Here is a 16,109-nt window from a genome sequence, read left to right on the forward strand (position 1 = left end):
TACTACAGGACTGTGAAAAGGCAAGTCAAGTACCTTTACAGCTTGTAACCCAAGAGAGTGCCCACATTCCTCTGCTGTACTCGAATTGAGAACTGTTTGAAATAAGGAGGCTACCAGATGGGCTGGAAGTCAGAGATCTGTTGTAGAGGTCTGTATTATACCAGAGTTTGTACCACGCTTCTCTACCCACCCCCTTTTTAAGATCCATAGCCCAGAATTTCTGAGGGATCCCAAGGTATAAGCAGTCCTTGCTTGTACACACACAATGTATTCCTTCTTGAATACAGTTGTTTTAACGTGAAATGCCCTACAGCCAGATCCTGACTGAACACGTGCTGTGGCTTTTATTAGGTTTGACATCTGTAGAAACTGTCAAATGAATGGTAAAGGTGGTGAGAAGTAAATGTATTGGTAATTAAAAAGAGCACAAAACAAACAAAAGAGTGAAATACCAAGATGTGAAAAGTAGACATTGCTTCTACGTGAGTTTCTCTATCTTAAAATAAGGATAAATTCTCTATCTTAAGTAAGGATGAAAAGCTCTTTTTAAGCATGTTAGAAGGAAGCTCTTCTAATAGTAACATTGCTAAAAGGCTTTCTATGTGGTCTAAAAACCCAACACCTTGAAATGGTTGGTTATATATTATACCTTGAAGTCTGTGTTGTTTACGTGTTCAAAAACCAAGGCAGGGGTTCGTGACTAGGGGAAAGAAAAAGAAAACACACATTAGCAATAGCCCTGGCAGCTTTAGTAGGCACAATGTTCGCAGATACTACGTGGTGAATTTGGTAGTCCTTGCCTCAGTAGTAGGAAACCCTCTATTGCTACGAGCCCTCCCCACTCTGATCACCACCACACTTAGGTCATTTTTGGGATGGATTTCAAACAGAAGACATGGAGCTGAAGTCTCACCAGGCTCTAGGCAGCCCGACAATGCGCCCATCGCCCATCGGCATCGGACCTGAGTTTGCAAAATGGATTAACACATTTCAGTTTCCAGTGCTATCAGTCTCTTAGCCTAGAAGAATAAGAAATAGTCTGTGGGTGGAGGTCTCTTTGAAAGAAAGACCCAAGCTAGTTAAATGGTATAACTGATTAAGCACTTTTAAAGCAGGACTTAACGGTAGAGGGGGAAAATAAAGAGGCCAGTTGTGCTCCAGGTCAAACACCACCTCAGCCCTGGTGGGCCTTGCCAGCGCCTACCATACTCACCACAGGGTCTTTTACAATGTCTGCCAGTGTGATGATATTGGGACCGCCTCGTAAATTCTCCAAAATCTTTATTTCACGCTTGATTTTCTTCTTCTTTACTGGCTGAAAGGGTAAAAGTACATCAGTGAAATTATTTCAGAGTATTTCAACATGTAAATGTAATACATAAATGGCTATTTAGGAGCTCTTTGAAGGAAAGGATATGTGTCCATCTCCTCTCTGAATCCCCTTCTCCTAGCCCTGTGTCAGGGATTCTGCAGGGACTCAGCAAATGTTGAGTTGAAAGAAAAAAGAGTTCATCCCAGAGAGCAAACCTCTGCAGAACTAGCATTTAATTCGTCATCAATCATAGCATGTTAACTTTTTTTTTTAATGTTTTTATTTTATTTTGAGAGAGAGACAGAGTGTGAGCAGGGAAGGGGCAGAGAGAGAGGGAGACACAGAATCTGAAGCAGGTTTCAGGCTCTGAGCTGTCAGCATAGAGTCCGACGCAGGGCTCAAACTCACAAACTGTGAAACCATGACCTGAGCCGAAGTCGGTCCCTCGACCAACTGAACCACCCAGGCGCCCCGCATGTTAACTTTTTAAAACTATACAAACTAGGACTGTAAGTTGTTAGTAATACTAAGACATAGCTTGTAAAAGTCTCTGACAATTAGGATGAAACATGGGCGCTTTCCATTCCTTCCTTTAAGTCTATCGACTTCCCCCACCCTACAGAGAGGAAGTCAGGACCAACAGCAAGGATGACCAAATCATCTTTGTGCAGCATAACTTTGTGGTTAAATGTGGGACTTGGAATCAGACTACGTAACGGGAATCTTACATTCATTGCTGGCTGTGTGACTAGGGGCAAATTACCTAAGTTCTGTAAGCCTTTCATTATGGGTAAAAATGATCGACAAGAGCACATATCTCAGAATATGGCTGGGACACAACCCATAGTATCTGCCTAGCTTTATCACCCATATTCCTATAAATGAGCTGCTGCGTCCATTTTAAAAAGACCACTCTGCAGAGTCCCTTGAGTATATCTCCCATGTGCCTTTGTCCTCACCCATCATTTCTACATCGGTTCCCGTACAGAAATCCTTTTCATTTTTCTGGGGAGGGCTTTGGTCCAACTGCACTTCCTCCACAAAGCCTTCCTTCTAAATAGTCTAAAACAGTGATAGTCCAAAAGGAATACAATACAAGCCACATGTGTATTTTAAATGTTCTAGTACCCGCATTAAAAAAGTAAAAAGAAAAAGACCACATTAATTTTAATATATTTAACAAAATATATCCATAATCTTATCATTTCAACCTATAAATCAACATAAAAATTCTAATAAATAATTTATATTTTTTTTGTGCTAAACCTCTGGAATCAATTGTATTTTATCCTCACAGCATATCTCCATTTGTACTAGCCACATTTCAAATGCTCAAAAGCCACACGTGGCCCGTATCTGCTACACTGGACCACAAGGTTTTTCGCAGGGCATCGGTCACCTCAGACTATTGATATTCTGCATAGAATTCTTAGAAATTGTTTTAAGTATGTTTTGTCTCTTCATCAACAAGATCAGTGGTTACCAAACTTCATGATCAACAGTCACCTGGACTTTTTTTTTTTTTTAAGTTTGAGAGAAAGAGAGCAAGAAGAGGAGGGATGGAAAGAGGGAGAAAGAATCCCAGGGAGACCCCGCACTGCCAGCACAGAGCCCATTACGGGCCTCGAACTCACAAATGGGGAGATCGTGACTTGAGACGAAATCAAGAGTCAGACTTTTTTTTTTTTTTAACGTTTATTTATTTTTGAGACAGAGAGAGACAGAGCATGAACAGGGGAGGGGCAGAGAGAGAGGGAGACACAGAATCTGAAACAGGCTCCAGGCTCTGAGCTGTCAGCACACAGCCCGACGCGGCGCTCGAACCCACGGACCGTGAGATCATGACCTGAGCCGAAGTCGGACGCTTAACCGACCAAGCCACCCAGGCGCCCCAAGAGTCAGACGTTTAACTGACTGAGCCACCCAGGTGTCCCTAATAGTTACCTGTGTTCTTAAATATACAGATTCCCAGGTCCCACTTAGATCTGCTGAATCAGAATCTTGAGAATGGAGTTAGAGAGCTATTCTTAGATACTTCCTAGGTTGATAATCCAGGTCTAGGAACTACCAAACCATACTGTAAATTAACCTTGTCTTAAGTTCTAAGCAGGAGCTACAGAAACAAGCAAGTCTTGGAAACAGACCATCCTCAGAATCCAGCTTTGTAGTTATGCAGCTTTGGGAAAAGCACTTAAATGTATCTGAATTTTTTTTTTTTTAATGTTTATTTACTTCTTGAGAGAGAGAGACAGAGTGCGAGCAGGGGAGGGGCAGAGAGAGAGAGAGAGAGAGAGAGACACACACACACACACACACACACACACACACACACACACAGATCTGAAGCTGGTTCTAGGCTCCGAGCTGTCAGCACAGAGCCCCACATGGGGCTCGAACCCACGAACCTAGAGATTATGACCTAAGCCAAAGTAGGATGCTTAACCAACTGAGCCACCCAGGCACCCCAAATGTATCTGAATTTATAACTTGCCTTATAGAACTGTTGTAATGTAAATATCACAGATAGAATAGGGCCCAATGCAAAGTAGACAATATATGGAAACTGTTACTAATAGAGACTCCCATGGTCTACATTTAATTCAATTCACAGCTTTTAGCCTTGCTTCTGTTAGAACTCAGTACACTGACTGGGAAGCAAGCTGATCAGAAGTTTCCTCTTTTTGCTTCAACTACCAGATCTTTGTGATCTGCTAGAGTATCTGGGAGATCTACTTTCCAGGGACTAACCCATCAATCTATCACCTGTTTTCCACTAAATCACTATTTCCCAACTGCCAGCTATAGCTAAGGCTTATAGCTAAACTTATAGCTAAGGCTACTGGTTAATGAAATTTTTTTTCGACAGAATCCTTAAAATCTGTGAACTTACACAGCTGGTTTGTGATAGACCAGGCGGGTGACTTAAACTCTAATTTAATGTGATCAATGCAACTATTTTGTCTTAATAAATAGGTAGGAGAGATCAAAAATTTTAAATAGAGTTTATGAACGAACTTCATCTATATTTACAACCATCTTTCTATATAATTACAGTGAAATATACAGTACAGTTAGGAAAAGACTGGAGTACAAAAAAAAAAAATCTTTCCAAACCCCCCTTCACTCAAAATCATCAATGACTCCCAACAACCTAGAAGAGAGAAAAATCACGTTACCTTTTTTTTTTTTTTTAAAGAAAGAGCGAGAGCATGCACAGGAGCAGAGGAGGAGGCAGAAAGAGAGGCAAAGGGAGAGAGAGAATCCCAAGCACGCTCCACGCAGCCTGAGGCAGGGCTCAATCCCAAGACCGTGAGATCATGGCCTTAGTGGAAATTAAGAGTCTGAAGCCCAACCTACTGAGCTACCTTTTAAGACTTGAAGGAAATGCAGAGATTATCTTTTCCAGCTGACCACCAATTTAACTTTCCTTTCCAAGTTCACCTTCCATGCATGGTCACTCAACATCTTCCACAGGAAACATTTCTCTCACTTATTTCTTCCTCTTTTCTTATCTTGTGGATTCTTCCCTTCTCTACTCCCACCCATACCTATCCAAATCCTCCCCCCATTCAGAGCCTGAAAACAGCTCCTGGGAGCTTTCCCTAACCACCAGCTTCTTCTGAACTGTGAGACCAACTATTTGTGCCTTTTATGACACTAGATAACACCTCACTTTATTTTACCATATCCCTTTCCACATACATATCATCCTACAATTTACACAGAATTTCAACCTCTAAAGTATATTTCTATATACAATTTTTTTTTTAAGTTTACTTATTTATTTTTGAGACGGGGGGAGGGGCAGAGAGACAGGGAAGAGAGAATCCCAAGCAGACTCTGCACTGTCAGCAGAGCTCAATGCGGGGCTCAAACGCACAAACCATGAGATCATGACCTGAGCCAAAACCAAGAGTTGGACACTTAACCTACTGAGCCACCCAAGTACCCTCTATATAATTTTTTATTTGATCCCCATAACAACTGAGAAAGACAGAGAAAGCAAGATTATCTCATATGCACAGATGAACAAAACATCTTAGGTTAAAAGGATTACCAAGGTTAATTACTTTTAGAGTTTGGGTTAGAATCCACATGTTCTAATTTCGGGCTTAGTTCTGTTCCTACATGTGACATAAGACAGATAAACTTTCCGGTTCCCAAAAGGTATGCCAAGGCATCCCCCACAAATTCATAGGGGTTCTGTGAGATTTTTAAGTTTTGAGGGAAATATCAATTAATATCCAAATCCGCCAGGGAAGGAGTATACTACCAACCTGAGGTTGTTCTTAGTTTCAACATTAGATTGCACTACATTCCTTTTGATGGTGTATTTTTGCAAAGCTGGGTTTTCAGCCCTTCCTGTGACAAAAAGTACTACACAAAAACCAATGTTGAAAAGGAAATGAGTCTATTAGTGTCCAAATGATTCCAACATTCGAGAAGCTGTGCAGTGATCAACAGATGTATATATCCCAAAGCTCATCAATTATGGTCATATAAACATAAAATAAGTTATATTTTCTTTCAATTTCTGTGTATAACAGTTTAGTTTTTAAAATTTTTATAAAGTTATTTATTTACTTACAGAGAGAGTGAGCGAGCGAGCCAGGGTGTGCACATGTGCTCGAGTGAGAGAGAGGGAGAGAATCCCAAGCAGGCTCTGTGCTGTCAGTGCAGAGCCTAACTTGGGGCTTGATCTCATGAACTGTGAAACCATAACCTGAGCCGAAATCAAGAGTTGGACACTTAAATGACTGAACCATCCAGGTGCCCCAGTGTATAACATTTGAAATGGCACCCAAGTTAAACATTTTTTTGTTTTTTGGACTTAACTACTTAAAAGTTACTGACACAATATGGGTGGCTATAAATTGATGAAGTCTGGGAACCTTTGCTTCTCAGTATCAAATATGGGAAAGTTCCTATAGCAAGGAACTATATGCTAAGTTCCTGGCATATGACAGTGCACAGTACAGTCGTAAGTAACTTCCAAGTTGCATGTTGGTAGCCCACTGGCCAAACCTGGCCTACACAGTGTGTGTATGTATGTATTTGTTTATATATTTATTTTAGAATGGAAAAGAGCAAGTGGGGGAGGGGCAGAGAGAGAGGGAGAGAGAGAATAACGAGCAGGCTCAGTGCTGTCAGCTCAACCTCACGGACCAAGAGATCATGACCTGAGCCAATATCAAGAGTCAGATGCTTAACCGACTGAGCCACCCAGGCACTCCTGTAGTGTTTTTAAAAACTCTTGAGCCAACATTTAAAAATCAGGGGAATTCATATATAAATACAAATTTTTACTTTCTTTTTGGAGAAGAGTATCAAGCAACACTGGACCTGCACTACTGCGAAGTAATTACCAGCCGGAGCTGGAGCACACACAGCAGTACCCGTCGCAGGCACTTACATCACACTAGCTGCACAGACGGCAACTGCCTGCCATTTAAAGGCCTGCGTTTGGACTCCTTATCCTCACACAGAAAAGGTAACAACTTATTGAAAACAAAAGGATGGAATATAACTGAAAATATAGGAAATCAGTATTAGGCAAGACCTAGGAGAGAGAAGATTGAACCTTTACTCCCTTCCTCTGCCACAAACTCGCTGAGCTGTATGACTTGAGCCAAACTGCTTCTTTTGCTTCAATTTCCTGATCTGTCAAATAAAGACAACCTCTTCTGGGCGCCTGGGTGGCTCAGTTGGTTAAGCACCTGACTTCAGGTCAGGTCATGATCTCACAGTTAGTGAGTTCGAATCCCGCTTCGGGAGAGCCCCACTTCTTTCTCTCCCTCTCTGCCTCTTGCTCACTTGAGCCCTCTTTCACAACAACAACAGATAACCTCGTCTATCAACTTCAGAGAATACAGTATAAAAGTGTTAAAGCATTACAAAAACCTTTTCAAACGCTACTTTAAAAAAAAGGTATCACTATTACTTAAAAATCTAAATCCCATGGGCGCCTGGGTGGCGCAGTCGGTTAAGCGTCCGACTTCAGCCAGGTCACGATCTTGCGGTCCGTGAGTTCGAGCCCCGCATCAGGCTCTGGGCTGATGGCTCAGAGCCTGGAGCCTGCTTCTGATTCTGTGTCTCCCTCTCTCTCTGCCCCTCCCCCGTTCATGTTCTGTCTCTCTCTGTCCCAAAAATAAATAAATGTTGAAAAAAAAAAAAAATCTAAATCCCAAATACTCCTGAAATTATAATCTCTTTCTTCTTATACTCACCTTGAGAATTTTAACAACAACTTTTTCATTATTTGTGATGTTGATGGCTTCAAATACTTCACTGTATTTACCCCGGCCTAATTTTCGAACGAGTTGGTAGTCATCTTGATTACTGTGAACAAAAAAAGTCAAAGTCACAATGATTTTAAAAGTTCAAACTATAAGGCACTAATTAACTTTAAAAACTCTACTACCAGTAGGAGTAAAAGAAATAAAAGGCATTTCAAATAATTCCCAAATTGGTTTCTCTGTATTTTAAAAATCGGGCCATTAATTAAAAATGTGTGCTCTAAATCCTAGAATTAGAAAAGTTTAAGCCTTTCAATTATTCTTTCAAATCCCACACTGTTTACATTTCTACTGGCATGCCACACATAGCTACCTTATATTAGGGTTTGTTATGTGTTTATATCCAACAACAGACAGCTTTCCCTTGGAGGATAATTTTTATATATCTCTGTCCTCTCGTGCCTGGCCCGGTGTTGGCACCTAGCAGGAAGTCAATTCATGTTGTAAGAATATTTCAATTCAGCCACACATTAGAAGCAGATTTTTCATGGACCTTTTTGCAGGTAAGTGGCTTTCAAACATATAGGCTTGACTTCCCACTTGCCCTCCAAGGCAAACTCTGAGGACAGTCCATGTAAAAAGTTTGCAAATCACACTACAGATCATGAATCATAGTCAGGGGCCCCTTCCTCTATTTTTACCCATATTCCATGACCACTAGCAACATCAGAGGTAAAAAATAAGGGAAATGCCAACATTTTATCCCTGCCTCTGATTACAGTTTAGATGACTTTGCTTTAAAGAGTAAGTCAAAATTCTATTTACTCCTGCTGGGGGCACTGAAAATCCAACACGTAACAAATTAGCCATCCATTGTCCTCAAGCAGCCAAAAAGAAAGTGAAATGAACAGACAAGGCAGATGGTACTAAGGACAAGGGACACTGTATTAAGGCAGGTCTGGGGGAGGAGGCTCTTAATTCTGGTGGAGTTCTCCTGTGGCAGACACAGAAAACAAATGCATGTGAGCCAAAAGTGCCATGCCAAACCTCGGAAGGGCTGTTTAGTGTTATTTAAGCAGAACTAAGTGCAAAGCACTCAATTCAAAGACAGTGGTTCAAATTTTGTTAGCAAAACACAAGTATTCCTAGAATTTGAAGCCTGTGATAAGTGAGGAATTGTTAGGTTATCAATAACAACATTTACTGATATTGTACCACTGGTTCTTGATGGTATCTATGAGGCACACTGTAACTCCTTGTGCAGAGGCAATGCATTTACTGTTAAGAATCATGGCCCAATCAGGATTACATACCCCCTTATGTCAATATTGGGAGACTATCTTTAACCACTTACAGGTTATATACATCACATGTGAATAGATATAAAATGTAGCATGTGGGAGCTACTGCTTTATGCATTTCCAAATTGCTTTCTTTTGCACTGGATGTCAAAATGCTTTTATCACAGTTAGTATGACCTGATCAATTAAATACCTACATGTTGGGACAAGAGATACAAACATCCAAATGAGACTGCAGAGAGAATAGGGGCAAACACAACTACGGAGGTAGACTGCAACTGTTCAAAATGGAATTGGGGCTTAAATCCACGTTACACATGGCTTGCTTCATGGTAAGAGTAAACGCTGATAAGGGTTTAATTTTGTTTCTATCAGAAAGAGGACATCTTTCTGGAGAACTGTTTCATCCTTCAGTATCATCATGGGACAACATTCTCTGACCTCAAAAATACTTTACGTAAGAGTATGGTTTTTAAAATCTCTCAAGTATTAATTCTCACCTAACTACAAAGCCCTTAGGTGAGACAAGCTGACATGTAACTCTTTGTTACCACCCTTTTATCCAGAATATGTAAGTCCAAGGAAAGAATAAGAGACAGAAGTAATTTTTAAATGGTAAGCCCAACAAAACTGTTAATTTGCCAAAGCAATACGTTGCTTCTTCACTGCAGAAGAAAACACAAATCAGGTTTTAATCTTGAGGTTTATAAATGCAGTCAGGAAGGATTCCTAACACAAATTACTCAACAAGTACACAAGAATCAACCCTATGAGTGAGGACAGTGAAGTAAGAGGAAATAATTACCCCCACTCCACCACATGTGACTCATAATCCCAGTACTCTCGGGGTCTGTGCGTATTAACATCTGTGTAAACTCTGGCCCTGCTTGGCACGGGTCCCGACATGTCAGACAGGTTGGCGAATGAAGGTGGACTTGATGTTTGGAGATCTGGCAGTCAATGTGTTCAGAAGCAGCTGGGGGTATGACCTTGTTTCAGACCTGTTTTCTTCAAACTGCAAACACAAAATGCATAAAGTCCAAGGAATTATTTTTAAAAAGCATGTGTGAAGAAAAAAAAAAACCATCTTATAATAATGGCCTCAAATATACCTCTGACTCTGGGAATGCAAGCTGGTGCAGCCACTCTGGAAAACAGTATGGTGGTTCCTCAAAACACTAAAAATAGAACTACCCTACGACCCAGCAATTGCACTACTAGGCATTTATCCATGGGATGTAGGTGTGCTGTTTCGAAGGGACACGTGCACCCCCATGTTTATAGTAGCACTATCAACAATAGCCAAAGTATGGAAAGAGCCCAAATGTCCATCGATGAATGAACGGATAAAGAAGATGTGGTATATATGTGTATGTGTGTACACACACACACACACACACACACACACACACACACTGGAGTATTACTCGGCCATCAAAAAGAATGAAACCTTGCCATTTGCAACTACATGGATGGAACTGGAGAATAGGTATTATGCTAAGTGAAATTGGTCAGAGAAAGACAAAAATCGTATGACTTCACTCATATAAGGACTTTAAGAGACAAAACAGATGAACATAAGGGGAGGGAAACAAAAATAATATAGAAAAAGAGAGGGGGACAAAACAGAAGAGACTCATAAATCTGGAGAACAAACTGAGGGTTACGGGAGGGGTTGTGGGAGGGGGGATGGGCTAAATGGTTAAGGAGAACTAAGGGAAACTACGCCTGAAATCATTGTGGCACTATATGCTAATTTGGATGTAAATTAAAAGAAAAATAAAAAATACAACAAGCTAAAATAAAAAAAATATATACCTCTGACTCTTCTACCTATTAACCAATGACTAGATCCCAACTGTGTCAACCACAGTGTTTCCTATTACCCAGAAAGTAAAAGAAAAAGAAAAAAAGAGAAAGAAAACAAAAACAAAAAACAAGAAACATACTTAAAACCATGCTGGCCCTAATTCTGTTCTGCATCATCTAAAGTTTGGATGCTCTTTATAAGACAGCCTGGAAGGGAAAAATGGCATTGAGGACAGACCTATCAACATTACTACCATTTATACATTCCACAGAAATCATTGGCAAGAGTAGCTTTCCATAGCTCAAGTAGGAGTGCTAAAAGACTAGATAGAACAGTGGCAAAGCCGGGAGTACCAACTGTTAGCCTGACTCTATGAAACCAGGAAGGGAATAAAGACATACATCAAAGTTCAATGTCTTTTTGTAACAATCCAAATCATTCAGGAATCTTGCATAATAATCAGTAGATCCTTAATTATAGATCCTTAATCCTTCAAATTGTGCCATTTGAAAGTCATACTTGATTTCATTAAATTTAAAAACAAATAATTTCCTCCTGATTTATTTAATACAGGAGGAAACTTAATAGAAACTGGTAGAAGACAGTAATATATGTTACCTGAACTAATGCAAAATTTGACATAAAGGGTAAAGTGGTAAACTTTTAGAAACACGCTTTCTACCAAATCAGTAAACTAAGTCTACATAATAGGTAAACTGTGATGTCTTCCCCTGACCATTCCAATCTATTTATCTTTTCAGAGAATCCTACAGCATTTGCTGATCCCCTTTACTCTGCATTTAATTAAAAATGTATTGAGTCTCCAGATTTTATAACCTGAGAACATATCACTTATGTAAGTTTCTGGCTAAGGTTGTGTAACCTCAACTTAACTACAAGGAAACATTGGACAAACCGAAAATGAGGAAGCTTCTATTAAAAAGGGGCAGTGAGGGAATGGGGCACCTGGATGGCTCAGTTGGTAAAGGGTCAGACTCTTGATTTCAGGGTCATGCGTTCAAGCCTCATGCTGGACGTGAAGCCTACTTTACAAAGGTGGGGGGAGGGACGCTTGGGTGGCTCAGTGGGTTAAGCACCTTACTTCGGCTCAGCTCAGGTCATGATCTCACAGTTCATGAGATGGGTTCTTGAGTTTGAGCCCCATGTCAGGCTCTGTACTGACAGCTCAGAACCTGGAGCCTGCTTCGGATTCTGTGTCTCCCTCTCTCTCTGCCCCACCCCTGCTTGCACTCTGTCTCTTTCTCAAAAATAAATATTTAAAAAATTTAAAAAAAAGGGGGGATACACTATATCCTCAAAAATGTCAATACTATAAAAGAAAAAAAAGAAGGCTAAAGAGACATGACTATATACAATGTCCTACCCCTAGACTGTATCCTGTACTGGAGCAGGAGAAATGGTATAAAAAAACAATACTATGAAATCAAATGATAAAAACATTTACATGGTAGATTACGTGTGCACAAGAGTACAGTCACATAATAAAGCAAATGGGGTAAAAAAATATTACAATAGGTAAATCTGAGTAAAGGGGATACAGATGTTCTTTGTACCACTTTTGTTTTTTGTTGAAATAACGTGATTTATAAAAACTGGTAAAATACACATAACATAAAATTTACCAATTTAACCATGTTTTCTTTAAAAAAAAAAAAAATACAAGAATTGCAGGAGGTATAGTTAACTCCCAGCCTCAGAGGGCCAATCATGGGTGGACATGACATTACAAAATGAGACCTCATTTTTTTCTCTGGGAAATCACCTGAGTCACGTGGAAAACATTCCCCAGTTCCCATTTATTAGTCCATGTATCTATCAGTCTTATCACCCAGTCTTCCTCTGCTTTCTTAAGGCCTTGGCATTCTCTGTGAAGAGGAGAGCAAGACTACTCACTAATGAAACTCCTGAGATTCTCAAGTACTTGTTTGACCCTTGCAGCTTTGTGCCTCATCAGCTGGGACCTAATTAATGAAACGGCGGACTTGATTCTCCAGTGGGAGGACTGCTTGCAGTTTTGCAACACCAGGAAGAGGTGCTTCACTTTACTATCATGCATACCAAATAATCTGTTTATAGTAAGACAGTCATTCACAGGAATTTCAAATGGTTGGCTTTCATGAACTATATAGGGAGAAGAAAAGAGAGAGAGTCCTTGAACTGTACCTCAGCAACCTCAGATAAATAAAATGGCACAAAGAGGGACAGAAGATCAGTGACAGGCTGGGGATAAAGAGGGGAAGTGAAAAGACAGGAAAGAGAACTCATTAAAGATAAACATTTTATTTAGAAATAGTATTTCACTTGCAACCTCTGTAAATATGTATGTATGTTCATATACAGCCTAACAAGAAAGAAATAAAGGGACAGCCTAATTTTCTCAATTACTGATTGGTTCTTTCATACATTCCTTCCTTTGTCCATCCCTTAAGTATATGAGCATCAACTATGAAAAAACATCCTGCTAGTCCTTGGAAATAGAATAACAAGCAAGGAAGAACAAGGGTGAGACAAAAATGCCTTTAAGACTTTATCTGCAAACTAAGGATAATGGAAACTCATTGAGGAGTTGTTTTTTAAGTAGGTTACATTCATGCCCAATGCAGGGCCTGAACTCAGGACCCCAAGATCAAGACCCAAGCTGAGATCAAGAGTCAGACATTTAACTGACCAAGCCACCCACACACCCCTCACTGTTGAGTTTTAAGCAGAAAAGTGACCCATGTGTACATTTTGAAGAGTTCACTCTGGCTGGATGTGGGACAAGCAGAGGAACAGATTTAGGGAGAAAGAAGACTGTTAACAGTGACTTATGCAAGAGCAATGACGAAGCTTGCCCAATTGTGGTAGCAATGGAGATAAGTGCACAAATTTGAGGAACAAAATTTGTGGTGTAAAATCAATAGTTCAGGGTCGTCTAGATAATGGGGTAAAAAGTGGGAGGTGACTTTTAGATTTCTGTTGATACCATTTATGGAGACAGAAAACATTCTGGAAGAGAGCTCATTCATCAGGTTTTGGACTTAAGGTTAAAATGGAGGAGACATTAAAAAGGATACTGAACAAGGAATTAGATATTCCAAGTCTGGAGCTAAAAGAGCCTCTCAGCTTTAAATATCTAACCCTCCCAGTAATTCTATGAGGCAGGCATTTCTCTCCCTAATCTACAGATAGGAAAACAGCCTAAGTAAGTTTAGTAGCTTGGCCATAAATATCTAGGAGAGAGTTGGGATTCAAAGCGAAGGTGGCCGACCTACAAGGTTCAAGTGTTTTCATTCCCATAGAACTGGTCACTTTTATCTCATATACAATAATCTTCAAACCTTAACTTCCTTGGGGCACCTGGGTGGCTCAGTCGTTTAAGCATCTGACTTTGGCTCAGGTCATGATCTCAGAGTTTGTGGGTTTGAGCCCCATGTCGGGCTCTGTGCTGACAGCTCAGAAACTGAAGCCTGCTTCAGATTCTGTGTCTCCCTCGCTCTCTGCTCCTACCTCACTTGAGCTCTCTCTCTCTCAAAAATAAACACACATTACAAACAAACAAAAAAACCCTTAACTTCCTTATTAGACACTTAGCTCTCTGAAGTCAAGATGCATGTCTGATTTATCTTTTGACTTTACAGTAGCCAGTTCAAGGCTCTGCATTTTGTAGGGTGTTCATGAAATATTATTTGTTGACCAAATCAAGGCTGTTTCTTTTCAAAAAATGAAATGTAATGAAAATGAAATTTGCCTCCAAAAGGTAGGGTAGCCCTATTCTGGCTATCTGGTACAAAGCTAGGAGAATCGGGAGACCAACTCAAGGGTTCCTGAGTTGCTGTTCCCTTTGCATGCACGTTCTCTCTCTCCCAGTATTATAGTTTCCTCTGTTCATAACAGGGCCACAGTTAAAATTAAGAGAATATTGGAGAAACTTGATGTTAGCAATTTTTACAACAGCTTGTTTAGAAGTTGGTGAAAGTACCTGAGTCCTAGATATCCTGATGATCAATCGTCCTACCTAGTGTTCATAATACAAGCATATCCTAAGAAAATCTGACGTGAAGAAAAAGTATTAACTTTCTTAATAATTCCATTTTAAATGACCTAACTTCATCCTTACTGTCTCATATGATTGCATAAAAGGAGGTGTAATTTTAGCTGATAACAATTTCATAGGACTAAAAAGCCTTCAGAATGACTCTGAATACATGGCTATGTTTTGTTTGTTCATCCTTAGCCTAACAGAAGCCAATTAATCAACTGAAAAATTATCTTGTTGGTAAAATTTTCTCTATTAAAGTCAGACCACACCTACAACCAAAGCCAGTTATATGGCTCTGTTTGACCTATTCTTTAATAAGATGCAAGTAAATGAAAACTCCATCTAACTATGAGGCTAAAACATGTACTGCCAAAATCATAGGTTTATCAACATAAATGGAATATAGAACTAATTAATTTCTATTAAAAACTCCTCTCACCTTCCTCAATCCCTCCCTCTAATCTCTTCTACTCCATGTGATTTCTGTTTTTCAATCTGGCAACTAAAAAGAAAACTGGAGGCTTAGTAAATGATCCCAAACCAGGAAACTGCATGTCTGATTAATCATCGTACCAATGTATTTTTATAAATAAATTTCCCAGCAGAACTGGAAAAGATTATTCTGGAACCTTAAATTTAAAAAGTTAAGTCCATCTTCAAACCACAATACAGTTTTACCCTAATGTTTATGAGGGTCTCCATCTTAAAAACAAAACAAAATAAACCCTCCCAACCCTAGATAAGCCATAGTGAATGAGTAATATCTCATAATCATCTAGACGGCAAAGATTTCTATGGTAAAAAATGAGGAATGCGCTTATATTGCACTGACTGCATGATTTAAGAATGCTTGTTCAGAAGAAGAGCAGTTGTATAAGGAAAACAACACCTTTTCAGCACTGCTGCAGAGAATCAACTCTTCTTCCTAGCAATCAGGCAGCATACACTGCAAAGAGATGATTTGTGGAACAAACTCAGGAAGAACACAACTAGATACTTGTGACTTGCAGAAGCAAAGACAAACAGTCATAGAAACTTGCCTTTTCCCCTTTCAAAGTGGCTATGAAATGAACACAAAAAAGCAGGAGTTAATACAATCGGAATTACTTGTTTCGTACGTCCATAGTTCCCCTTAATTTCCCATTCTCTCTTCCTTTCAAATCAAGAGCAGAATGTCCACTCAGCAAGCATTTATTAAACAATTATTATGTATCAGGAAATGTGTGCCTATTACTGGGAAGGGATTATTTCTCTAGGCCTTGGAGAATAAAGAGAAACTATCTCTACCCTTGACAAAGAAAACAGACCATCACACTCTCAAGCGATTAGTGCTTGAAAGAATGAAGTCTAAGATGCTCTGCAGGAATTGAAGGGAATTTAAGTCACCCACCAACCCAGTGTCATTCAT

General features: G+C 39.8%; 1 protein-coding gene across 3 annotated transcripts in view; it reads right to left on the reverse strand.

Moving 5' to 3' along the window:
• CSNK2A1 (casein kinase 2 alpha 1) overlaps positions 1-16,109 on the reverse strand; it is a 55,008-nt gene that overhangs the window by 16,457 nt on the left and 22,442 nt on the right. For all 3 annotated transcript variants that reach the window (XM_047852116.1, XM_047852114.1, XM_047852115.1), the window contains exons 2-5: positions 9,655-9,864; positions 7,540-7,651; positions 1,214-1,315; positions 650-700 (exon numbers count right to left, since the gene is read on the reverse strand). In XM_047852116.1, coding sequence (XP_047708072.1) covers positions 650-700; positions 1,214-1,315; positions 7,540-7,651; positions 9,655-9,755 — 366 coding nt within the window. In that variant the 5' untranslated portion in view covers positions 9,756-9,864. The remainder of the gene's footprint in view (positions 1-649; positions 701-1,213; positions 1,316-7,539; positions 7,652-9,654; positions 9,865-16,109) is intronic.

This window comes from Prionailurus viverrinus, chromosome A3, assembly GCF_022837055.1.
Source record: "Prionailurus viverrinus isolate Anna chromosome A3, UM_Priviv_1.0, whole genome shotgun sequence".
Classification (NCBI taxonomy): Eukaryota; Metazoa; Chordata; class Mammalia; order Carnivora; family Felidae; genus Prionailurus; species Prionailurus viverrinus.